Source organism: Xenopus laevis, chromosome 1L (genome assembly GCF_017654675.1).
Source record: "Xenopus laevis strain J_2021 chromosome 1L, Xenopus_laevis_v10.1, whole genome shotgun sequence".
NCBI classification, from domain to species: domain Eukaryota; kingdom Metazoa; phylum Chordata; class Amphibia; order Anura; family Pipidae; genus Xenopus; species Xenopus laevis.
Genome location: NC_054371.1, coordinates 72,211,412 through 72,235,080, shown reverse-complemented (window position 1 = coordinate 72,235,080; position 23,669 = coordinate 72,211,412). Strand labels below are relative to the sequence as shown.

Here is a 23,669-nt window from a genome sequence, read left to right as displayed (position 1 = left end):
AATTTCCATTTCCCCTTTACATATTTGCATTATACCAAAACATGTGTTTTTAGCATTTGTACCCTCTACAAAGCGTAACCAGCTCTTATACCATATGATGGCCAACACTTGTAATAAACTATTGCACTCAGCTAGAGGTCTTGTAGAATTCAGATTATCATACGCCATGACATTGCTAATCTAGTTAACATGTGATTGTGATAACACTGATATGTTCTTCTTTATCTAAAAGTGAACTTTGTTAAAAGGAAATTAATATGATTTTACTGCCTAGCAACCTAGTGCAATCCTGATTTACAGTATGTGTACTCATATCAGGTTTACCAGGAAAAACTTATTTTGTCAAGAAGCATATTAGTATGAGTTGGAAGAGGCTAGATATCTAAACAGTAATAATGAACTCTGATTACAGAAACATTTAATTATAACTACACATTTCTAGAACTCTGCTTCATTCTTTAATGTTTTAATTGTTTTAATTAAGATCAGATCTATGTATGTTATTTCTTAAACTTAAAGGAGAACTAAACCCCACTAATGGGAAAAGCCCCATCCACTACACTCCACAGTGCCCCCTCCCTGCTTCCTCTCCGCATAGTGCATTAGTGAAAAATGTGTCCCTGATTGTGACTCTCTCATATCTGTGCAGATTATCTCATGTATCTGCATGGAAACGTGAGATTCACAATTAGTGATACATTTTTCACTAATGCACTATGCAGGGAGGGTAGCTGCCTGCTTGGCCCTGCAAACATAGATAGATTGCACCGGGAATGATAAAAAATTTTTAACCTGGCCGATCAATTTTCTGACAGATGTCGGACAAAAAAACATAAGATGTACTATCTTTCGATTCCCACTAACTTCATGATAATTTGACGGATTGGAAGGATTTCGCTAAAATCTTTAGCGTGCCAAACATTTAGCACGTGTACCTTTCCCTAATGCAGTGCTGTGCGCTGTATTTTTAATCATCTGTTATTTATATAGTGCTGATACATTTACAGAGCTTGTTCATCCTTTACTTTAGTCCCTGTACCTGTCATGCTTACAATCTAATGTCCCTATCAGGATTCAACCAATCTGCCCGTATATTTTATATTTTGGGTCGGCCAGTGCAGTGGAAGATATTGGAAGACATTACCTGTTGCAATTTGGAAGTGAAGAGGTTGGGAACAACTCTGTGCCTATTTTATAGCTTGTGCATATAGCCATAAATTAGCCTCTTGTATCCTCTATATATGCAAGTTATTGTGCAAACTCCATGGGGCAAATTCACTAAGCGCCGAAGCGCCGAACGCTAGCGTTAATTTGCTAGCGTTTGGCATTTTCGTTACTGTGCAAATTCACTAAGGAACGCTGGCGTAACTTCGCTAGCGTTACTTCGCACCCTTACGCCAGGCGAATTTTCGCTAGGGACGTAACTACGCAAATTCACTAACTTGCGCATTGTTCTTAACGCTACCTTTTACGCTAGACTTCCTTTGCCACCTCAGACCAGGCGAAGCGCAATAGAATAGATAGGGATTGCTTCAAAAAAAGTCAACATTTTTTCTAAGTCCCAAAAAACGCTGGCGTGTTTTCTACATTATGGGTGATAGGCTGAAAAAGATTGAAACATTTTTTGGGGCTCCCCTCCTTCCCCTCTACATTTCCTGACTCATGGCAACTTACCTAGACAGTGGGCACATGTGTAGGGCAAAATAAAATTTTTATTTGATGTTTTGAAGGTTTTCTAGGCATTTGTAGTGGTGATACGTATTCCTCCATTGAAATTTGAATTTGGCGCCGTATGCAAATGAACCATCGCTAGCGCAACTTCGCTTCGCTTGGTGAATTAACGCTAGCGCAACTTCAAAAACTTACGCTACCCCTGTGCGCAACTTCGTATTTTAGTGAATTTGCGGAGCGCTGGCGAAAATACGCCTGGCGAAGTGCGGCGAAGTTGCGCCTGGCCCCCATGTGTACATGTAAAGCAGTCTTGTCTCTGCATTGCTCTCATTCAATGAACAGTAACACCATAAAAGAAAAGTGTTTAAAAGTAATGAAAATATCATGTAGTGTTGCTCTGCACTGGTAAAACTGATCTATTTGCTTCAGAAACACTACTATAGTTTATATAAACAAGCTGCTGTGTAACAATGGAGGAAATTGAAAAAAGGCTATATGGCACAGGTTAAATTGTGGATAACAGATAACACCATTATGTTCTACAGAGCTTATCTTCTATCTTCTGTGTAACTTGAGCCTTTCCTCTTTTGACTAGCTGCCCCAATGGCTACACAGCAGCTTATTTATATAAACAATAGTAGTGTTTCTGAAACAAACACAGCAGTTTTACCAGTGCAGGGAAACACTGCATTATATTTTTATTACTTTAAAGGATAAGTAAACCTTTAAATTAAGTGAATGCCAAATTGATGACAGTGCTATTGTAGGCACTTTTGTCATTTACATTCATTATTTATTTTCTTTTTATTCCAAGATATTAAGAGATACACATGCTGTTAATATGAATTAATTTTGTTCCAATAGCACCACCTGCTAGCCAGTTTCTGACCAGTCTGACCACCAAGTAGTCAAGGAAGTTGTCAGGAGAAAGAAAGAGGCTACTTGGCCGTTTCTGAAGCATCATGCAATATGTAACAATGATCAGAGCAGGTATATCAGTCCAATGGTAGAGAAGCAATACTTATCAGCGGGTACATAACTATAGTGGGAGCAAGTCAACAGCACTAAAATCTGTGCTCCCTGTCACATTGTTATGGTAAAATGTTTTGGGTGGGGAGGGGGGGTCAGGGTTGCTGGGGGAAGGGGGAGGGAAGCAAAGGCTAGTTACACTTCTTATCAGTTCAAACCCTGAGTCATTTATATTGATTCTCACTAATTGGAACATTTGGGGACAATTACATAGTTACGTAGTTAAATCGGGTTGAAAAAAGACAAAGTCCATCAAGTTCAACCCCTCCAAATGAAAACCCAGCATCTATACACACACCCCTCCATACCTTCACATAAATTATATATACCCATATCTATACTAACTATAGAGTTTAGTATCACAATAGCCTTTGATATTATGTCTTTCCAAGAAATCATCCAAGGCATTAACAGAATTAGACATCACAATATCATCCTGCAGGGCATTCCACAACCTCACTGTCCTCACTGTGAAGAACCACCTACGTTGCTTCAATTAAACAGTAATGTCACAGCGAATGACCCCATGACAATATAATAACAAGTGCAAAGTTGGCTCTAGTTCTAGTAACCACAGCAACAAATCGGTAGTTAGTGTTTACTGATCAAATGATCAGCAAATATCTGATATATCTGAATAACTAGTTACTGTAGCTTATTATACCTTATTATACCTTATTATACCTGCAACAAACTTTGGCACCGTTTAGACGACAATGCCCCTTTACAGTCTAAATTTAATGCTTTAATATTTTTAATATCAGGCAGAGATGTTAGGGTGTTTCATGCACTTATTACCTTAAAGGAACAAATAAAAAGAAAATTTATGAATGATTATTTTGTTTATGTTTCAACTAGAACATACTTATTTATGTCACTTATCTAAAAGACAATACTATTTCAATCATTGCAATAGCGATTTACTGCATGATTATTTACAGCAGCTTGCTATAAAAATTATCAGATATCTATAAGATAAAAGAGATAGTGATATTATTCTCATATTCCAAAGGTTGCAATAGATATTTGATGGATATTCTAGGTTGATCAGTGTACAGGAACAGCTTCCAAAATATCCAACATCCCCAGCATATGGCATAGGAATAGTAAGAACGGCGGTCTTGGAAGTGATCTTGTTACTGTTTATGTGCATTATTGTGCAGAAAGTTGGGGGTATGGCTCCCTGTGGCTTTGGCACCAAAGAAACCTAGTCTGATCTTCTCTTTGCAGGTGTGCTGAAAGAATAGGGTACACGCATCAACCTCACATTGGAAATTACCCCAACTAGATATATAAAATGTAATAACCCGGTGACCACAATGAGACTTGAATTATGGGGAAAACACTGCAATGTTGGTAAAAATTAAGGCATTTGCATCCACAATTGCACTTTTCTCACTGCAATACAGAAGGTAAATGACCCCTAAAGACTGTTATGTTTTAGGCCAGTCTCCTCATTGCCTGGCAGCTCTGCCCATTGATCTGGAGTTTTTTCCCTGTTTGCCAGTCCTGCTTCTAAAATACCCCAATAAGTCTTTCACATAGAATGTGTAACAATCTCGTTATCAGAACCTTGCGTGATGATTAGTACACTCGGTTGCACAGCATAACCCTGTGGTCTCCGGTGTTCTCCAACGACCTTTTGGGGCCCGGGCTTTCTGCTGCGGAAAAACGAGGTACAGGCAAGGATTTAGAATAGACGTAGTAAAACAAGTGAAGAATTAGAGGCAGGAGGCAGGAATCGTAAATGAGAGTCAGGCAGAAGTAAAAAAAACAGATAATCAGAGCAGGAACAGTAATCTGAAGCTTAGCTTGGGCACTCACAAAATGGAGGACTGGAGCTTTAAAGGAGTTTTGGCCCCAAATTCTAATCCGGCGCTAAATCCATGACGTTGCGGCACTTGGTGCAGTGACGTATGTGTCATGACGCTTGGCGTCAAAATATGTGGAAGTGCGCACCTGGAGTTAAGAGAGCGCTGAACTCTCTCGGCATGTCTTACAGAATGTTTAGATACACTTCTTTTCATATAACCCATGTAGTGGCCTTTTTGGTTTGAATTGTTTGTTTTTGGTAGACCTTTACCTGTTTTATTTTGAAGTAAGGAGAGGTTTAGAGTTGTAGTTCAACAGTGGCGTGAGGGATACAGACGGGACTATTGTTTTTAGGCACAATGTATTTGTGCTGATTTGGTGCCATCTGGCACCCAAGTTGAACAGTGAGGTGCAGTTGGGCTGCATGCAATGTAAGGATATGTATTCTGATTTCCTGTTAATCAGGAAGTCCAGTCCTGGACTGGCAATCTGAAGATTCTGGCAAATGCTAGAGGGGCTGCTGTAAGGTGCCGTTGACAGTCACTATTATTGTGCCAGTGGGGGTCTGGTGGGGCTTCTGTGAAGTTAAAATGGCAGGGCCTATTTTCAAACCCAGTCTAGACCTGAGAAGTACTCCCTAAAATTAACTTCTTTCTGCCCACTCGCTGCTCACTACAACTGGAGCCCCTTCTCACCACCCCAGTGCTCTCGCAACTCACCCACACACTGCTCCCTCTCGCCCTTTTAAAACGTATAGTAATGCAGGGAGGTAGATTTTTTAGGGGAAGGAATAAAAAAATGACAATAACAATAAAATTGTAGCCTCACAGAGCAATAGTGTATAGGCTGCTGGGGTCAGTGACCCCCATTTGAAAGCTTACAAAAGTCAGAAGGCAAATAATTAAAAAAGAATAAAAAATGAAGGCAATCTGAAAGGTTTTTAAGCACATACTTAAAGATTACCTGAAAGTGAACTACCACTTTAAGTATGTGGTTAAATACTTTTTCCCCCTCCTTCTCTGGAAAATTTACTGCAGATGCCCATGCATGATTACATTCATTTCTGGCACTTAATGGAGAATAAGCTGGAGTTATTTGTGGATATCCAACACCCTACCAGCTCTGAACTAAAACATTTGAGCCTTTAGTAAATCCAGGAGAGTTATGGGGTGGCTGCCACGGGATGCAACGAATTGAAGTTCAACATCTGACAAACTTGGATTATACAGTTGCTAACACAGAGAGGAGTCCTTGGGTTCGGGGGTAATCTGCAAATTGCTGATAAGAGTCTGGTAAGATAGCCCTTCAATTATCTGTTGCTGATCATTAACAAGCAATTTCAGCTACACTATGCCCTGGGAGGGGAGGGAGGGGGAATGAGAGAAAAATGTTAAAAGAAGCTGGAGTTAGCACAGAGTTACTCACACAGCAGAGCACACTGACAGGCAGCAGGACTGTGCACATTTTGTGCATTACAACCCCTTGCATAGATTAGCTGCTACTGTCTTTTTCTAATTGGCAGAATGGGGAAGGATATGCAAGATATGGACCTGTACGATGGAATGCAATCTAAAAAGTACTGCATTCGTGGCATGCATGTGGCTATCATTGTAGGTGCAGTGGTAGTGGTCGGAGTAGCTGTAGGGCTAGGGGTAGGTCTAACTCGCCCTGATCCCTGTAAAAGCAACAACGGAGATGTAACCACTGCCAACACCGCTACCACCACGCATAGGACCACCACTGCCCCTTCCCCTGCTACCACCCCAGTGCCACCAGAACAGGAGGTTTGTCCGGAACAGGATGATAGTAGTGGAGAATGGAATAAATTCAGGTTGCCCACCTACATTAACCCAGTTCACTATGATGTGGAGCTGCACCCTGTAATGGAACAGGACACTTATAACGGGACAGTGAGCATCTGGCTGAAGCTCAGCGACAAGAAGAGCAAACATCTGTGGCTCCATATCAGAGAGTCCAAGATTATTGGGCAGCCCAGACTGACAAGAGGCTCAGTCCAGATCCCCATACATCAGTGCTTCCAGTACAAACCCAATGAATACCTGGTGCTGGAGGCACAGCAAGATTTGGATCCCAACTCACCCACTGATGAGAGCGACACCTATTGCCTGACCCTACAGTTTACTGGGAGATTGGATGGCTCGCTGGTGGGGTTCTACAGGACAACGTACCAAGAGAATGGGGTGATCAAGTAATGTATAATTTTTTGTCCTTTTTATTTTACACAAGGCCATATCTGAAGTCTCCCTTGGAGGGGGGGGGTGTAGCATAACAATCAAACAATAAGAGGGGCTTGGATGATTTCTTGGACAAGCAAAATATCCAAGGCTATACTGATACTAAAATCTACCATTAGTTAAAATAACGGTATATATAATTTATGTCAGTGTATGGAGGAATTGGTATGAGTGAGTCTATGTATGGACACTGGGTTTCATTAGGAGGGGTTCAACTTGATGAACTTTGGCTTTCTTCAACCCAAATTAACTATGTTACTATGTAATAACCTGGTAACATGCCATTACAGCTGCACAGCAGTTTGGGCATCATTGCTCCCTATTGTGCAAACACCCTGGGGGAAACTCTCAATCCCAGGTCAAATAAATATTTTCAGTGGTAATGACAATGGGCAACTACAGGAAACTTTCTAGGTTGAGGGGCAAAGTTAGTTTCCTGGACTAAACCTGTATACAATATCAGGTGATCCACAGCTCAAAAAATCGAAACGTACTGGCTGGTTAGGTTAAAAATTTGTTGCACTTTACATAACACAATAATTGATATAATTTGGGAAGAAACAAAGCAGAAGCCAGACAAGTCCAAAAAGATCACTATATGGGTTATACGAAGACATTTATTTAGAAGGCTGGCCAGCCACTATCTTATATTAATAAATATTTTACATTGAGAGAAATATTGGGATAGTTTAGAAGCAGGACTGGCAAACAGGAACAGGGCTGCAAATAAATGGGGAGACAGAGTCAAAACTCAAGAGATGTTAGGGAAGTGATATACAAAGAATAAAACCTATCTTCTCCTGAGAGAATAAATACAAGAGATTTGGCTGTGATTTGGTGGGTTTCCTTGGTGCAGTAGCCACAAGTAGCCATGCAAACAAACACACAGCAATGCTCTCACACACACACATACACACACACACACACGTGAACAAGATTCCTTTTTTCCCACACTTAAGTAGAGTTATTCTCCAACCATGTGACGAGTCTGAGGCTCTGAAAAATAACAAGAAAAATGGCCATATACAGGGTGATAAAAGTTGAGTCAGCAGCTTATTTGCATGGAGCCCTCCAACCAATATCTGGCCAAAAATTAGGCAGATATTGATAGGACAGGTTTAAAAATCCTGTTGGGGAAAGGACCACATCAATTGCAGGTATCTCGTTCATGGTGATCCTGTTGTTGGGCCCTAGGTGGACATATTGGGGAAAGGATGCTCGTTTGGCAACCTTACTAAATAAGCAGATCTTCATGTGTATGGCCAGCTTTAGAGTCTGCAGCAGCTGCCAGAGACACCTGCAATGATAGAGAGGCAGAGGATCAGCAGTTGCTGAGATCTTAAATGATACATAGCACATCAAATTACTGTTATTCCCCTGTCCTAAAAAAGTTTCTGGTGTTATCAGGCTGAATCATTTTGAATCCCATGAATGACTTCACCTTTCACACTGTCATATAGCATAAATCCTGCTCAAGAATTGCACTTTGTTACTTTTACACTCTCTGTCCTATCCATTGGGTTCGGATAAAGCAATGAACAAAAAGTAAAATGTGTGTTGAGAAACTGTAAAATCCATCTGTTTCTTTTTCACAGGAGCATTGCGGCTGCCGATCATGAACCAACAGATGCACGCAAATCCTTCCCTTGTTTTGATGAACCCAATAAAAAAGCAACCTATACGATTAGCATTATCCATAGGGAGGAGTATAATGCCATATCAAACATGCCTGTGCAGGTATGTATTGGAAAGCACCGGATGGGCTTGTATAAATTAAGGGATCATCAAAGGGGAACTTTGATTTCTTATGAAAATTTACTATTTACCCTTTTCCAGATATCTTCTAGAGCTTTTTGATTTCGGTTGATATTTAAAGGGAAGCTGTGCTGAGAGAGCACATTTCTTATTTTTAAGAACTTTGTTCCCAAGTGTAGGCATAACAAATTCATCCATACTAGCAGGTTGAGAATAAAGCCCACTTCCAGTATTTCCAACTAAGGATGACCAGTTGAAGTCTGCCATCGCATTTTATGTCTTACCATGCTGAATATTGCATGAAAGATACATTGCTAAAGCATGTCCAGTTGTGTTATAATACACAACACCCATTAACATCTTGTAAAATATATGCTTATATGTAGTAACGTCATTGGTTATAAATGGAGCTTAGTGATGTCACTTTTGAGTTCCATAACATGTTTAATAGCAAGTGACCTTAGGCCTTGTGAACTCCTGGAACTCCTTGTGACTTCTACTATATTCCCTACATAGTCTTGACAAGCTAACATTTATTTATATAAATATGCTTGCTTGAGGAACAGGCATGAAGAACAAGAAGCCCTTATGGTTTGATATGACTTTTGGATTTTATCCACATAAAATGGATCTACTATATTTACTTTTCCATTAAGAATATTGTTCCAGTTTTTAAAAAGCTTTTACAGACCTGCTTTTACATATGGTAACTCCCATTATTGCAGCTACTCTACATCAGCTGGATAGCTGTGAGTTACTTTTATTTGCCACTTAGTATTATATTCCTCTCCAGTCTGGGAAAGCAGTCTGGGAAGTCTGACCAGGAGAAGGCATTGTTTTGAAGAGCAAAACATGAATAGTTAGAAATATAAAATAGATAACTGGTGAAGAGACCATTATTAAATATTATATGAGTGTACAATAATTCCTTACATAAAATGCAACATGCTTACTTGCCATGAAAGCATTGTGGTGTGGAAAAAAGCTGAGGAAAGCATTACTGGGAATGTAATCACACCTGTATTCCCAAAAGGCCTATTTGACTGTTTACATGCTCTCTAGGTGAATGTGCAGCTTGTGTCAGCAGGAACAGCCTGTGTGCCCTCGTGGAGCCCTTATTAGATCCAAGGCTTGTGCCAGAACTCAATGGACATGCTGTTCCCCTGCTTTCCTTCTGAAAGTTTTTCTTATTTTTTGGCTCAGATCCATAAGCATAATTGAAAAGTTAAGGCATAGTTTGTCTTTTGAATCTGAGCTTTTGTCATTATCCCTTGGTGCTCTTTTCTCCTACAGTCTGTATTTACCTTTGAGTGAATGGAGCAATTTATAAACCTTTACTATTGCAATTCCTGTGAAACAACACTGCACAACCTCCATGTCCACAAAATGAACAGCAGCTCCTTTTTGCCCATTCTGTCAATAAATGGTATATTCAAAAGGAATATTTAATGAAAACATAAGGCCCACTAAATGAAAGGGCATTTAGAAATCCACCAATCTGGAAATCTGGAAAACCCCAGGTCCTGAGCATTCTGCATAATCGGTCCAGGAACCGGATTTTTCCCGATCAAGATAACCTCCCTAAATTTTCCTTTTATGTCTAAGCATAGAACATTAACCTCTGTGTATATCCTCTGTGTATACTGTATGATTGACCATGTCTCTTTAAGTTGACACCAGGAAAGGTTAAGATAATTACAGTGGATTATGTCGTCTTTAAAGAGTAAGTCTTGTTAAGTGGCTGACAGGAAGGGCTGAGATAATTAAAATGGTTCATGCTGTTAATAAAGGGTAAGCAGTAATAAAAAACTGTTTTACCAAATTGCTTTTCTGTCTTTGAAACTGGAAACTGATGGTGATCTCCCAAATATTTTTTTTTAAAACTCATTCATTTACCAGAATAAGTATTTACTACAGTTGAAATGAAAACTTTGCAAGAGTTTCCTACCTGCCCTAAGCCACAAAATTTAACCCGCACCGACCCTAACCCACAAACTGTTGCCATTGTAGGACGCACACCCGACCAATACCCAAATCTTATATCTCTGTGCACTACTTCTGTGTGTGCCTCTGATTTCAAGACATGGATTCTTTGGGAGCAGAGGAGGAGTGTACGTGCCCAGTCTGACCCGCACCCAACCCTAAACCACAACGATCGGCCAAATTTCAGCCCTTGGGTCACAGTGGGTTTCGGGTCAACCCGAACATCATTACTGTGCATGGATCTGAACACTGGTTTTACTGGGTAACTACCATGTGTATAGTTTGATGAAGGAGGTCTAAATAATATTTTTCACTCCAATTGTTTTTCAATCCAAGTCTTTTGTAACAGATACTTTTTGTGTGCTCTTGTATCTACTGTCAAGATACTATTGCTATGTTTTTAGCAGTAGTATTTCAGTTTTTACACAATTTAGTTTTGTGAACTGTAGATGCAAGCACAAAAAAGCATAAAATTGTGCCTATTAGATAGCCCTACACTTTGTGCCATCTGCACATTGCAAATGGCTCTTTGCCCTTGCTTTTGTTTGTTGGTGCAAAGTGCAGGGATCTTGAGCCAAAGTGAGCCGCAAACTTAATGCCTGCTTTGGCTAGTAGAGAAAATGCCAAGAGTAACACTAGCCAAAGCCTGCTAGGGACATCAGATATAGTAGATTCTGGCCCATACACTCCCAGTAAAGAGTATTCACTACTTCACTGTCTACACTATAAAACATGAAATGCAGGCAGAACAGTAGATAGTGGGGTTCATTTATAAACACTGGGCAAATTTGCACCTGAGCAACCAATCAGATCTTTACTTTCATTGTCCTACTTGCAGCTGGCTGATTGGTTCACTAAGCGATTTCTTGTGGGCTACATTTGTATTCTGCCCTTTTTATTAAATCCATTCTTATAACATATGTTTGTTCTTAGGAATCAGTCAGCCTTGGAAATGGGTGGAAGAAAACTCTGTTTGAGAAGTCAGTTCCTATGAGTACGTATTTGGTGTGTTTTGCAGTCCACCAGTTCACATTTGTAGAAAGACTATCAAAACGTGGCGTTCCAGTAAGTATCTGATTCATCTTTAGTTTGTCCTCTTTACATCTTAATCATTAACCACTGATTTCACCTGAGTGGCCCATAAAAGGAAAATTCATGTTATAATGAGTGATATGATTTTACTCAAGAATGCAAGGTGCAACCCAACTTTTTTAAAATCTGAAGTCAGTGGTGCCTGGGCTGTACATGGTGAAAATGTTTTTTAAACATTTTTACTATCACCTTCGCAAACCTTATGCTGTTCTAAAAGTGTGCCACTAAATGTCTTTTGCCATTTGAGTTTTATTTTCTATTCTTTACTATTTTTATAAAATGTGGGTATTAAAAATACATTTAAATATTTTTCCCCTCATAGAGGTTCAATAAGTCAGGTCAGTGATATTCTAAAGCAAAGGTCCCCAACCTTTTTTTACCTGTGAGCCACATTCAAATGTAAAAGAGTTGGGGAGCAACACAAGCATGAGAATGTCCCCAGGGATGTGAAATAAGGGCTGTGATTGGCTATTTGGCAGCCCCTATGTGGACTTGCATATTTTTATGCAAAAAGAAGCATCTGCTTGGAGACCAATGAGAGCGACATTCAAGGGGGCAACATTTTGCACTATTCTAAATTGGTAATATGTTACATTAACTTTTATTTTACTTTTCTATCCAGCATTAGAAATGCCAGTGACCATTGTATTGAATGGTAACAGTGTCTCTGGCTATAGGAACTCGAGGACCATGCTCAGTAGGGGTGGAAGCTGTTAATGCCAAGTATGGTATCAAATAATATCAGCTTAGTCATACTGAGCTCCTAATAAGAAAAAGTACAAATAAACACTATTATAAAACCAGAATATCGTAATGTGCTGTTTGTAAAAAAATATTTGAAATGCTGGACTTACTCTCTAACCCTTTGCCTGTCAACAATTTCTGAAGGTTAAGGGCACTTCAGGAAATTCATGTTGCATAGGAAATATGTTTTCCCTACCACAACCTTAGATCCGGATGCTTACAGTATGTGCTTCGTTAGCTGATACTTCCGTGGCAGGAAAAGGGTTAAATAATGCCCTAAACTTTTTTTTATGCTGTATAAATATATTCTAAATTCTTCCTTGATTTGTAAGGAAAATAATGGTATGTATGAAATATGCTTTGCTCATATAATTCTGTTTTAGCAACCTCTATGGCTGCATTGCAGGACCATTATGCTCTGCTGACCCAATTAAACTGGATTATACAAAATATACTTTGTAATATTATTCGTAATGTTATTCAATGGCATGTTAACAGCAGGCAATAGATTTACCATGTTCCACTGCTCTAAAATACAAAAATCTATTCTAGGCACCCTCTGCTGTTTTTATACGAGTAAAAATATAATATAGCAATGAATAGGCTTTGTTCTTTATAAGTTAACAACAGGGCTGTGTCCTATCATTAAATTTGCTCTTAGCATTAGCTGTTTGGGAGTGAGACAGAACATTGTTTATGAAATGGGTAAAGAGGCCAGAAACTGATCTGTTCCTTCTGATTCCAGCTGAGAATTTATGTACAGCCCTTACAAATCGCAACAGCAGAGTATGCAGCGGACACAACCAAGATTGTGTTTGACTTCTTTGAAGAGTATTTCAACATGAATTATTCCTTGCCAAAATTAGGTACGTCATTTCACTTTTAATCACACCAATCTCTGTTCACTGAGAAGTTAACTTTTAAATTACCTCCATGTAAGTAATCTAAGCTGCTTTATAATCATCTTCATTTTCAGGCTTGTTTGTGGTTTTTAAATGTTTTTAAAATTCTTTTCAATTCTGCCTCAAACAAACATATATAAAATCATAAAAACTGAGACCACTGGAGTGATATTTGATATATAATTAAATATAAAAATGGAAAGTCCCAAAGGGGAGGGTGGGGGGATCCACATCTGCAATTGTCTACAAATGTTGGCATCCTAGCTCAGATGTTTTATTTACTTGACTTGTTCTTGCCTGAAATTGTCCTTTTCCCCCTTTTTTCATATTTAGACCAAATTGCCATCCCTGATTTTGGCACTGGAGCTATGGAGAACTGGGGACTGATCACTTACAGAGAAACAAACCTGCTTTATGATCCTAATGAATCTGCCACAGTGAATAAACAAAGAGTGGCAGCTGTGATTGCCCATGAGCTTGTGCATCAGGTACAATAATTCCCTACTGTTCATTTTCTGTCAGTTATCAAGATCTTAGTAATACCTGTAGTAACCTGTGTGTAGCAGTGCATGTGTATTTTGCTTGAGATCAACAAACTAGTCTGTGGTTCAACTAATAAAGAGGTGCTGCAACAAATGCCAAACAGCTAATGCGGTCTGGATGTAATGCACCACTTTATTAACACTACCACTGAATAATTTAAGTTAGTAACATGTACCATAGCAAAAGTGCCTCTTCTCAGGTTTGTATGAGGCACAAGCAGATTCAAATTAAAAAGGGGCCTCAACTTCACCCATTCTGATACACTAATGTGACTTTTCTTGGTTGCCAATTCAGCTTCTGCAAACACAGTGCCATGTCTGTATTTTGTGTGTTGTAACACAGCTCAACCCAAGTATATTTTATATTACCCAATATTATTTAATATATATCATTCTGTCATCATTCCTCAATCTAATACCATTCTCTACCTTCATTTTCTCGTGTTGTTTCCCCTATTTTCTTCTTCTCTCATACTCTATGTAACTCTCTGATGCCTTCACCCTTTTTGACTTCTCTCCCCGCAATATTTCTCTCCTTTTATCTTCTATATGTTCATTTACCTTGGGCATTTTAACTTCTCTATCTTATTAGCAGCAGAAGTGGGGAGGAGCAAAAGTAAGCTTCAGTATTAAAATAAAAAAGTTCTGGAAATTAAAAACTCTTTTATTCCCCATGAGGGAATGTTATTTCACAGAAATAGAGAAGTGAAGGGATGGTATCCCTGTGCATCCCTCTCCAGTTCCGGCACTGTTGCTAACTTTAGAAGTAGGGGAGTGGTGAATGGACTTATCACAAAATAAACCGCTAATGACCTAAATCGCTAATTCAAACACCAGCACCTTAGAAAGGTGGAATGTATAGTACATCAACAGCTGAAGGGATGCAGACAGGACATGCCCTTTCTAAGTTTTTCAAATTGGGGAGCCTGACTTTTTTGCATTTGCATTTGTTGTCCAGTTCAATCTCTGTTATTATTTTAGTATGCTTTGTAGCTATGGTTGTTCCAAGAGAGGTGTGAGTGTAGCATACCAAGGTACTGCATTCAAACTGCAGGTGCAATCTGATGAGTGCCCATTCTCTTTCCTCCATATTTGTTATGTAAATGCTATATATAATAATGCACATCAGGTAAAACCTCATAGATAACAGCCCTGACAGATGGCTAATTTATTACGAGAGTTTAACTGATTACTGTTGACTTAGTGGTTGACACACTTGCATTATGTCCTTTTTAGTGGTTTGGAAACATTGTAACTATGGATTGGTGGGATGATCTCTGGCTAAATGAAGGCTTTGCCAGCTTCTTTGAATACAGCGGAGTAGATGCAGCCGAACCATCATGGAACATGGTGAGTCAAGACATCTGCTTTGTATGGGACCTTGTATGAAATGGGTGTAGCAGAACATTTGCCCTGTTTGTTTGTATTGTAGCTTGCTTTATATAAACTCTGAATTTTAGAGTTGGGCGTGTCGCAGATAGAAAGGCATCTTTTCTTATTCTGCCTTTATTTCTTTTTTTATTATTTTCTTTTTTATTCTTTTATATTCTTTTTTTATTCCTCTTGCCTCTGGGCAGTCAAGGCAATACCTGGGCCCTGGTGGTGCTTACAAAGGGACTGCTACATTGGTTATGGTTACTAATTTAATATCCTGAAAGGAACATGAAAATATTTTAAACCAGTCAGTATGACATGAAACAGGGAGACTTCTGCCATAAGCGACATCGATTTCAGGACAGTTATGCACAAGGCATTTTTGTAGACTTTGTATTTTAGAAGGGAATGTCATTGTGTATGACACCTTTATAGGTATATAGCACTGCAACTTGTTTTTTGCTGATGGGAAGAGCTTATTATGGTGTCTGAGGCTCAAAATAAAAAAAATCATGTTCTCAAGGTCAAACAGAAAATATATTACAGGTTTTTAGGAACCAGAGTCAAATATGATATCTACTTGCAACTGCTTAAATACATTACAGGGGGAAACACACCTTAATTATACAGTAACACATTTAAAAATGAGCAAGTACAAGGAGCTACAAGCTACAAGTACTGTTAATGAATGGCGTTTATTAACTTGCACTTAATAAATACGCCCCTTAGTAGTAGTAACATTTAGAAATTTACATGCTAATTATTTTTTCATCACCAAATCAGTTACTATCAGTATGGGTTCTAACTGCATTATTTACCCTGTTAACAAATGACTGTATTTTCAGCTTGATCAGATTCTGACGGATGACCTGTTGCCTGTAATGAGAGATGATGCTTTGCTTTCCTCCCACCCAATCATTGTGACAGTCTCAACTCCTGCAGAAATAACATCAGTATTTGATGCCATATCCTACAATAAGGTCTGCAATACTCTCTATTGTGCATATTGTATGATTCTTTAGTTTAGTATTCAGATCCTACCATGTCTGCCAAACTATAATATACACTTTTGGGCAGTAGAATACATTGCATTATTCTTTTACCATTATTCTTTACCAACTATCCTTTGTGATAATGCTCACTATATTCTGGATCAACCCCTATAGTCCTGCAAGTATATAAGGAATGGTGTAAAACAGAATGGAAGCTACACAATACTATATATGCCCTGTTAGTGCTGCATTTGTGGCATTTTATAATGATTGTATTGATATTTTATCCATCAGAGGTGGTACAGACAGTGTGGTACAAAATTTAAGTAAAAATATACAGAATGAAGTAGGTTTCTACTAGCCTGAAACACAGCACAAATGAATAGGGTACTCTCGTTTCATTAGTAATAATGATTTGCTCAATATGTCAGTGTTTTCTGAAGCTGTAGTAAGCAATGTGCCTTGCACTTTGTGATGTCTTTTGTTACAGTGTGAGTTTTGTTTATCTGTTTATCTGTATACTGCGTCACAACAGAGACATTTATAATGCAACATTAGTCAGTTGTAGAAAAATTTACCCCTAACGTAACTCTAACCTACACAAATACTCTGTATAGGGTGCCCTATACAGACAGGGGAAGCCTAAATGTTTTTTAAAAAAGCAGAACATATACTAAAATTATATGTATGTGTGTTTTAACTTTTTCCTAGGGTGCATCTATTTTAAGAATGCTTGAAGACTGGATTTCACCTGAAAACTTTAAAAAGGGATGTCAGGTATGCTTTGTTTTTTGTCCATTGTGACATTCATACTACTTGGATGTTATTTTGACTGGTCTAGACCTGAAAGCCTTCAGTGAAAATGTTTTATATTTTATGGAGGACTTTGAGCAGCAAAAAAGAGGAAAGGTAGCAAAATAGGAATGTAGCCAAATCTCACAGCATAAGAACTGCAAGACCTTTCCCAATTGACTTTGGAGGAAAGGGTGATTTACAATTCAAAGGAAGTTAAAATTTGTAATAGTGATACGTGGACCAGCCTGAAACACGTGGGACCCATGGGTCGAGTGGGTTTGGGTTGGCAAAGCACAACCTTATTGGGATATTGGCAGGTGGAGTGCGAAACCTGCCGTAACAGAATATTTTATTGAGAATTTCTATTGCCACTTAAAATGCCTAACATTTATTTTAGCTCTCTGATAACCACAATTCTTTTTATTGTAGGATTACTTAAAGGATTATGTCTTCAAAAATGCTAAAACAGATGACTTTTGGAATTCTCTAGCAAAGGTAAAAAAATAATATTGTTTTCTAAATGCAGATAGGACTTTTAGATTCAGTTGCTGATGGCACAATACTTTCATTATAGGCAAGTGGAAAACCAGTAAAAGAAGTCATGGACACATGGACAAGGCAGATGGGTTACCCAGTGCTTAACGTGGAATCTACCAATATTGTCAAACAAACTCGGTTTCTTTTGGACCCAAGTGCAAATGCATTAGAGCCACCGTCAAAATTCAAGTTTGTGATATATTTTCTTTTCTTAATTAGTATATAACACTTAGTGGGACTGATTTACTGCCATAGGTTCTAAATTACACCAGTGTTACTGCAGACAGCAATTAATCAAATTCTTCATTTCATCTTCTAATTTGAAGAATTAATTGCATGGGTAAAAATAGGTGATTGTTGCCCATTAAAGTAAGAAGTACACATATTAAAAGTTAAAAAAGTCAAAAATTAGATTTGGTTATAAGCATGGACTTAGCTTAGCTATGATCAATTGCAAAGTACTCTGTTATTACAGAGATAAAACAAATAAAAGCTGTATTCAATTTTAGGGTTTAGTTGTCCTAAATCCTATGGCTCCCCTATACCAGTGAGTGCTGCCCTCTACATGCTAGATTTCAATCTGGTGTAAAGTTTGGCGTAAAACAGCTATGGATATGGTACATTTAGGGGCACATTTACTAAGGGTCGAATATCGAGGGTTAATTAACCCTCGATATTCGACCATCGAAGTAAAATCCTTTGACATCGATGTCGAAGGATTTACCGCAAATACTTTGAACGATCGATCGAAGGAAAAATCGATCGAAGGAACGATTAAATCCTTCTAATCAAACAATTCGAAGGATTTTAATCCATCGATTGAACGATTTTCGAGGTCCCCATAGGCTAACATTGATGCTCGGTAGGTTTGAAGTGGTAGTAGGTAGTCGAAGTTTTTTTTAAAGAGACAGTACTATCGAATGGTCAAATAATCAAACGATTTTTAGTTCGAAGGTCTAAATGGCCTATTCGATGGTCGAAGTACCCAAAAAAAAACTTCGAAATTCAAAGTTTTTTTACTTCGAATCCTTCACTCGAGCTTAGTAAATGTGCCCTTAGTGTCTAAGCAAAGTGTTATTCTGAGCAGCGCACTTTAATCTCTTACAAACATAGCCTTATGCTCAACTGGGGGACTTGGCACCCCTCCACTAATACTGAGAAAGCACAAGACTGGCAGACCCCAAAAAGTTGTATTATGATACAATAACTGCAGGGGAAGCTCCCCTCATTGACTTGCTGTTATGCCAGATTCACATCACACATCAATGCAATTCTTAGCATCGATCCCTTGCGCTGTATCCATAGTAAATAATTCCTGAAATCTTTTTCTGCCTGCATGAATTTCTTCTTTATATGTTTAATATGGAATTCCTTCTAAAGTGGCAAATAGTGATAAGTGAATCTGCCCCATTTCACTTTGCTGAAAAATTTGCAAACCTGCTGAAAAATAGGTGAAACATATTAAACTTTTTTGCTGCGGCAACATTTTTGTAGAAAAATGCATGACAGTCTGGCGACTTTTCTTGAAAGCGACTTTTTGTCACAGTGACTTTTTTTTTAGCAAATATATGGGTGACTTTTTTTTTTAGCAAATATATGGGTGACTTTATTTTTCATTTCAAATGCATTAAAATCAACGGGTGATTTTTCTCAAGCTTTTTCCCACTCCAAATGCATTGAAGTGAATAAGCGTTTTTCTTGGCTGATTTTTTTCAAGGCAAATTTTTGACCCAGTTTCGCGAAAAAAAATCTGACAAGGGCGAAATGCAGAATTTCACTGTGAATCCATGCATGAAGAAAATATTTGCTTATCACTAGTGCAAAATGTTTTTAAAACTTGTAGCAAATATGAACATTTTTGCACAATAATAAGTATGCCCTCCTTTAAATATAATATTCCCTGTCAACACAACATATGAACATTCAGTTATGAGAGGGTAGAAAAAGATTTTAAATATAAAAGACAGAGAAGCTGTGTATAATACAGTATTTACAGTACGAACAAACAATGTGTAAACAATGTAGTTGCCAATCTAGCAAAACAAATCCCCTCTGTTGTTTAATCTGCATATCAGTTGTTTTGTTTCCAGTATTTATACAATTCTATGACTCTAAATTTGTAAAATGGTTCACAAGAGGCCAAACATTTTGCAGTGATTCAGTATCAGTAACGTCACCTTTATTTATTTTCCCAGCTGGTAAAAATGTAATTAACTTTCTTTCTATTGCCAGGCTAAGCACAGTTATCAGAATCTCTAAATAATAGGACTTGTACAAGAAGGGGGATTGCTTAATTGACCCTTCACTCTCAGCTATCCCACTGGACCCCATTGTTACATACCTTAATGAAACACCAGAAACCAGAAATGGGGTAAAATGGCCACAGAATTTACTCACATTTTTTTTTAAATAAATAGGACCTTGCCAGACTAATACCAGGCAATATTCTAAAACCCGAATTCCATAAGAGATTGCTACTATGCTCTCACTGAAGACTTGAGATCAGTATTATGTCATTATATCCACCACTGCGTATTAGGCTGCCTCTACCTACAGAGAGGATGGCCCCAAACTCTGTTACCAGCAAGAGCTGCATCTCCTACCATGAGAGAAGTTCTGCAGCCCTGCTGCCACTCCTGAATCTGTAGTGTCTCAATAATAGGAAATCCAAGCAGGCTGTCACCTAGCACAAGCAGTAATAGCGTCTGTATCAATCAACCCACTGTGCAGTCACAGGAGAGAACCTCCTTTCTCCCTCTTCTAAAATTTCCTATGCAGTACTCTGGCAAGGTCCTGCTACTGCTTAAAATACTTAAAATAAAAACTTAATACATTATTATATATACACTGTTTTGATCCAGAGGAAGGCAAAAACCCCAGCCTGAAGCAAGTGCCAATTATGCCTCAAGAGGGAAAAAAAATCCTGTACTATTGCACATGTGTTGTGCTTTAAAACCAGCTAACTAAAAGGGACTATAACATTTGCATTTAAAAATGCAGAAATAGTAAATACCCTGATATTTTTATCTGCAGTCTCCAAAATAAAATGTGTCACTAATCTAATAAAACTTGATGTTTTTCAGCTACACGTGGAACATTCCAGTGACATTCTACGCAACGAACAATAATAGCACAAACCACAATATGTTATACAACAACTCTGTTCCTGCAGGTAAATTATGTCTATGATTAAAAATTTTCATAAATGAACATGCGTTTTATAAGCAGGAGTAATGTCATTAGTATATTGTTTAAAATGTTTAAAATGATAAAATATGGAACATTTCCATGATATTTACATTTTTATTCTTACATATTCTTGAGTTCTTCAGTTCAGTTCAGCTTAGTAAGTCAAAGGCCACTTCATCCAAGAACTGATGTGCCATCAGCGATGTGAAAAATAAAGGCTGTGCCTTCACATGAAACAGCTATTTACCACACTAGATAGACAAATGTATACAAATTAGAGTAAATAACTCAAGTACATGAAGACAATACATGGGATCTACAATGGACTAGACACCATTTTCAAAACCTGACAATCCAGCAGAGCAGAAACTATTATTAAATTATTAAATAATCTTAACATAAGAAACTGTTTTTTAAGTCAGTAAGAAAATTGTAGCATTCTTGCTTGACTTTTGAAACAGTCACCTTTCATACATGGGTGCCTCTTGTCTTTCTCAAAATAAAAATGCATATAAGGAGATATTTTGACACAGTCGCTGGGGGGATACACAACAATATAGTTTAACTTGCTGTTGCTGGTTCCATCATGCTTTCTCTTGCAAAATGTGCACAGTGCCCCGGCTTACACAGAGGAACCCTAGAGCTAACATTTCCTTGAAGGTGACTGTAGCTCCAGAGTTCTCACAAAGGCCACAGAATCAGGTGATGCCCAGTTTCACAAATGACTACATCTGAACACCAAACATTGTCAGTGCAAATAAGTCCTAAATGTGTTGAAACTGGAGGGACATCGCCACCTCGCAGTCACAACTATGCTGGAATTGTATGAAGAAACGTTGCAATGTGGGTAAATAAAAATGTCATCCTGCTGCTAAAATTGCATTCTCCACACTGCATTTGTGAGCCCTATAACATATCAATGTAACTAAAGCCTGAGAAACATTAGACTAGATTAGGCTAGCAAATTTGTAGCAGTATGTTCTTTTCCTTTAATTGGTTTTATCTTTTGGTTCTTTGGCTCTTTCATGATTATTGGCAGCATTGCATACTGAATTGCTACGAGACTTTTTATCCAAGTCAATGTTATCCAAGGGGCCAGACAAAAGCCTCCTTCATGATATGGAGCTTCTAGGACCACTTTGGCAGCATATATTTCTACTTCACACAGCACAACAGATCTATACATAAAGCCCATTATTTTATCCTAAAACGGTGTAACTTTAGACCATATTAAATGCTAATAACAATTACTTATATCCCAGTGAACAGTATTCTCTATATGGTCAACTTAACTGCAAATCAAAGTGTTTCATAAAACTCAGCTAGGAGTTTCCTGTTAAGCCTTGCCAAATTTTTCAAGCAATATGCAGAAATGCCCCTTGAAAAACAGGGGTGTAGCTAGGCATGAATAGGGATCAGACAGTGCTTGAATAGATTCGGGCTGCTGATGTAGTTTCTGTGCTTAATATTATTTCTGTATCATTTCTTTTAGACACGGGAATTACTTTGACTCCATTTAATGATGCTACAGATGGTTTTTTGAAAATCAACACCAGACATCTTGGGTATTTCCGAGTAAACTATGAAATTTCAACTTGGAATGAACTGAGTGCATTACTAGTAGCAAACCATGAGGTATGTCTCAATTAAAATGAATTAGTGTTCTCATTAAAGAAAGATAAGAAAGAAAGCATGGTTCTTTTCTTCTTTTAATTACTACATCTTAGAATCTATGTGATTCTTAATTCCCACATATATGTTCCAAGGTATACATGGGCAAAATCTTTCATTGAAAGTAAAATTACACTTCATCCTGTTCTTACAGACACAATAATAGAAAACTACCTCTCCACTGAGAAGCGCTCTTTATAAACTAACCCCAGCTGGGAAATTGTTAGGCTTTGTAATATGCAGCACCTCAGTATACAGATGGCGTCCCAGTAGGCTACGGATTTATTTTAATTGTGCTCTTATATAGTAAAAAGTAGAATGTAACTTCATTTCTTTTTCAGATTTTGCATATTCATGTAATTTTTAAGAACCATTCAAGTTCACCAACTGTTCTTCTTACAATGTCTTGTTATGCTTCCACCCTTCTAGCAATATTCAAATATTACATTTTAAAGGCACCTGTCCTCTTCACATTTACGATGTCATAAATGTAAATAGGAATAGATAGCTTTGCATTCAGCCAAACCTTTTCCTTTTCCTCTGCTCTAAATAAATCTAGAGGACAGTCCCTATATGTATCTGTTCTTGCCCTGAGTTTCACTGGTTGCTGTGGTGTCTGGAAAATTCTCATCAAAACGATCTTTGTTCCATTTGATCCAGATTGTACTCGATTTTTCCTATTTATATTTCTAACATTCCGTCTTTTTATAAGGATTTGTTTGGGGGTAAGAAATGTTTTCATAACTTCCTTGAGAATTTATAACTAGATATATTTGTTGGTTACCAACAATGCCTTGATTAAATAGCTTATTTATTTACCCTTTCCATATTGAAGAGTCTAACAGAGATACGTTTGTTTTCATGTGCCAATATGCTTCTTAATCTCAAAAAATGCCAATGGTGTTGTTTAGATTAAAAACTCATTTTAATAGCTACGGAAGTGAGGCAAACATACAAAACAAGGTCTATTGTTTAATGAATTGCAGTGATTTATGTCTGTATCATTACAAACACATGAATAAATATGAAATAACAAGAATCCTTTCGTTAACACCAGAGACTGTAGTTATAAAAGAAAAAAAACAGGTCGAAGTAGCCAATTCGATGGTCGAAGTAGCCAAAAAAAACATTCGAAATTCGAAGTTTTTTTTCTAGTTCTATTCCTTCACTCGAGCTAAGTAAATGGGCCCCTAAGAGTCAATAACGCCAAGAAATGAAAGGGGTATATTAGCATTTATATTTAATGTACTATAACCCTGCACTGGTAACAAAAATGTGTGTTTGCTAATACAATGATATTAATATAAATATACAGTATAAAACGAT

The 23,669-nt window shown here is 37.9% G+C and overlaps 1 protein-coding gene across 1 annotated transcript in view; it reads left to right on the top strand.

The window, feature by feature from the left end:
• The first annotated feature begins 5,919 nt into the window (after positions 1 to 5,919).
• enpep.L (glutamyl aminopeptidase L homeolog) overlaps positions 5,920 to 23,669 on the top strand; it is a 34,993-nt gene continuing 17,243 nt past the window's right edge. Inside the window, exons 1-12 of the mRNA XM_018251315.2 lie at positions 5,920 to 6,721; positions 8,363 to 8,504; positions 11,439 to 11,570; positions 13,087 to 13,207; positions 13,577 to 13,731; positions 15,022 to 15,135; positions 16,005 to 16,139; positions 16,863 to 16,928; positions 17,376 to 17,441; positions 17,521 to 17,672; positions 20,567 to 20,655; positions 22,165 to 22,307. Coding sequence (XP_018106804.1) covers positions 6,036 to 6,721; positions 8,363 to 8,504; positions 11,439 to 11,570; positions 13,087 to 13,207; positions 13,577 to 13,731; positions 15,022 to 15,135; positions 16,005 to 16,139; positions 16,863 to 16,928; positions 17,376 to 17,441; positions 17,521 to 17,672; positions 20,567 to 20,655; positions 22,165 to 22,307 — 2,001 coding nt within the window. The 5' untranslated portion in view covers positions 5,920 to 6,035. The remainder of the gene's footprint in view (positions 6,722 to 8,362; positions 8,505 to 11,438; positions 11,571 to 13,086; positions 13,208 to 13,576; positions 13,732 to 15,021; positions 15,136 to 16,004; positions 16,140 to 16,862; positions 16,929 to 17,375; positions 17,442 to 17,520; positions 17,673 to 20,566; positions 20,656 to 22,164; positions 22,308 to 23,669) is intronic.